Source organism: Cynara cardunculus (genome assembly GCF_001531365.2).
Source record: "Cynara cardunculus var. scolymus isolate 2C chromosome LG 2, CcrdV1, whole genome shotgun sequence".
Lineage (NCBI taxonomy): Eukaryota > Viridiplantae > Streptophyta > Magnoliopsida > Asterales > Asteraceae > Cynara > Cynara cardunculus.
In genome coordinates this window covers 58509107-58511443 of record NC_037529.1, presented here as the reverse complement: position 1 = coordinate 58511443, position 2337 = coordinate 58509107, and the positions used below count along the sequence as shown (strand labels likewise).

At 43.9% G+C, this 2337-nt stretch overlaps 1 protein-coding gene across 1 annotated transcript; it reads right to left on the bottom strand.

The window, feature by feature from the left end:
• Positions 1-659: 659 nt before the first annotated feature.
• On the bottom strand, positions 660-2068 carry LOC112506207. The gene is made up of 2 exons (XM_025110226.1): positions 1328-2068; positions 660-1247 (listed from the first exon to the last, which is right to left on the bottom strand). The coding sequence occupies exons 1-2, from the start codon at positions 2066-2068 to the stop codon at positions 660-662; spliced, it is 1329 nt and encodes a 442-aa protein (XP_024965994.1).
• Positions 2069-2337: the final 269 nt, after the last annotated feature.

Below are 2337 nucleotides of genomic sequence, written 5' to 3'. Positions count from 1 at the left end.
ACTACTTGAACTTCCGTGCGTCGGCCTAGGAGCTGGCATCAGACTTGGACAGTTATATCGAAAATGTCCACTCTGGCCGCATCGACTGCAAGTTTTCACTATTGGTTCCTCGTCTCGTGACGGGATACGATCGCGGTTGTGTGGCCTGCCTGAGTTTTGTATGTCCAAGGGAGGGGGTAGGACGGTCAAACGTTTGTTGGGCAACACATATTCAGCTTCTGGTGGAAGGGGAATGACTTCCTCCTCATATGTTGCACGGTAAGAGTCGAAATTGAACCAAACAGAACAGAATTGACTGCAGTCTTGAATATCTAAACTTCGAGCAACAGAAATCACATGACCGCAAGCTATTCCAGAAAGTTGCCATTGCATGCATGTACAAGTCTTAGCATACAAATCACACGTTCCTTTCTTATAGCGGTCGTTAACTTCAAATAACAAATCGCTAATGGGATATACCTTCCAATTTGCGCTCCTATGTATTATTTTCTCTAATTTGGCCTCCGCCCAAGGAGTCACGGCATTCATCATTTGCGCTGCAGATATTTGATATCATTAGCATATGTTACATAATCAAACATATAGTCAAAGGATGGTTGAATTTACCTCCGTTATGCCGACATATGAAATACCATTGTTGTAATGTAGCCCGATAAAATTCAACTAACAGTGTTATCGGAAGATAGCGTGCAAACCGCGTTACTAGAGTTGATGGACTCAACACTATTGGACGTCATTGCACTGTAACGTAATCCAGCGAAGTGCGATCGTGCCCATCTAGCGTAGCCAACTTCCTCAAGATATTGAGCGGCTCTAGGTAGACTATGTCGCATCAAATCCATAGTAGCTTCAAAGTCTGACAACCGGTAAGCTTTGCATGCCTCCCAGAAAATCCACCGTTTCCTTTTCTCTTTAATAGAGTTTAGGCGGAGGTTTTGGCTCAAATGCCGACAACAAAGTCCATGGTGCGCAGAAGGAAATACAGTTCGTATGGCCAGGTCGATAGAGGCAGTCCTATCGGTGACGAAGGTTAAATTGGGCACATCACCGATATACTGCCTAAGCTTACGTAAAAACCATGTCCATGACGTGCCACTTTTTGTCTTCCCTACTCCCATTACAATGGGTACGATACCATTGTTTCCATCCATGCCGACCGCTAAGAACATGGTGCCAACGTACGGCCCCTTCAGATGGACACCGTCCATTATAAGAAGCGGTCTCATGTGTCCTAGAAACGATCGAATCTGCAGATGAACGAGATTAAAAATGTAATTTCGGAACATAAAATTATGACAATAATTATAAAATATGACAAAATTATTACCGAACAACCGAGTGCGACAAACAACATGTCGAATCGTCCTAGTGGATCAAGAGCAATCTCTGTCACAGTCCTAGGATTTGCTAGCTTTAGATTGTGACAATAAACCGGGAGTAGGTTAAACGACGATTCCGGGGTCCCCCTCAACAGTTGCAAGGCATACATCTTTGCTCGCCATGCTTGGTGGTAGGAGATGCTAATATTGAACCGTTGGTTCACATCTTCCATGATTTCTTTACCACGGTACACTCTCCTACAATCATTTAGACTATCTGCCAATATATGACCCAAAACCTTTTTATTCGCATTACGATGGTTTGGGTGCACTTGGGACCTTGAACATGTGTGTTTGTTATGGAGCTTGTGTACCTGAAAAATACTGGTACCATCGATGGAAACAGCCATCAAACGCCAATCACAGTCTAAATCTGAGTGACAGACCACCTCGTACCGGTGTTTGGAAGATTTCTTTACTTTCATCTGAAAGTTTTCATGAACGCACTTTAATCCCACTGCGAGCTTAAGTGCTTCCTTCGAGTCAAAGATTTGTAGAACTTTGACATGAGATGTAAGCTGGTAGGAAATGTTTCCCTTTCTACTTTTGATAACTGGGTCCGGACAAGGTGGTGGGTCGGACATACCCCAAAAACTATTCCTTACCGGCTTGATATCTTCAGAATCGGAGTTATCGTCGTCTTCGGGTATGTTCAAAATTTTGGCAGCAACAGAAACATCTTCTGCCATATCTACCTCCCACAACGGTTTTAACAGTTCGAGAGATCGGTATGGGTACGGGTTGGGAGACTGCATCGGAGGCATGTTCAAGTCTTGAACAAAATAACTGTCAGGTTCAACGGTAACTTTTTGTTCAAGATATGAATTTCCAGCACCATCGTAGGGGAAGAAGGTGCTTCGATTTTCACCACTTCCACTGCTAGGGAAGAAAGTGCTCTGATTTAGACTAGGAGCACAACCGGTAGGGAAGAGTGTGCTTGGACCATATGGGTTTGCAA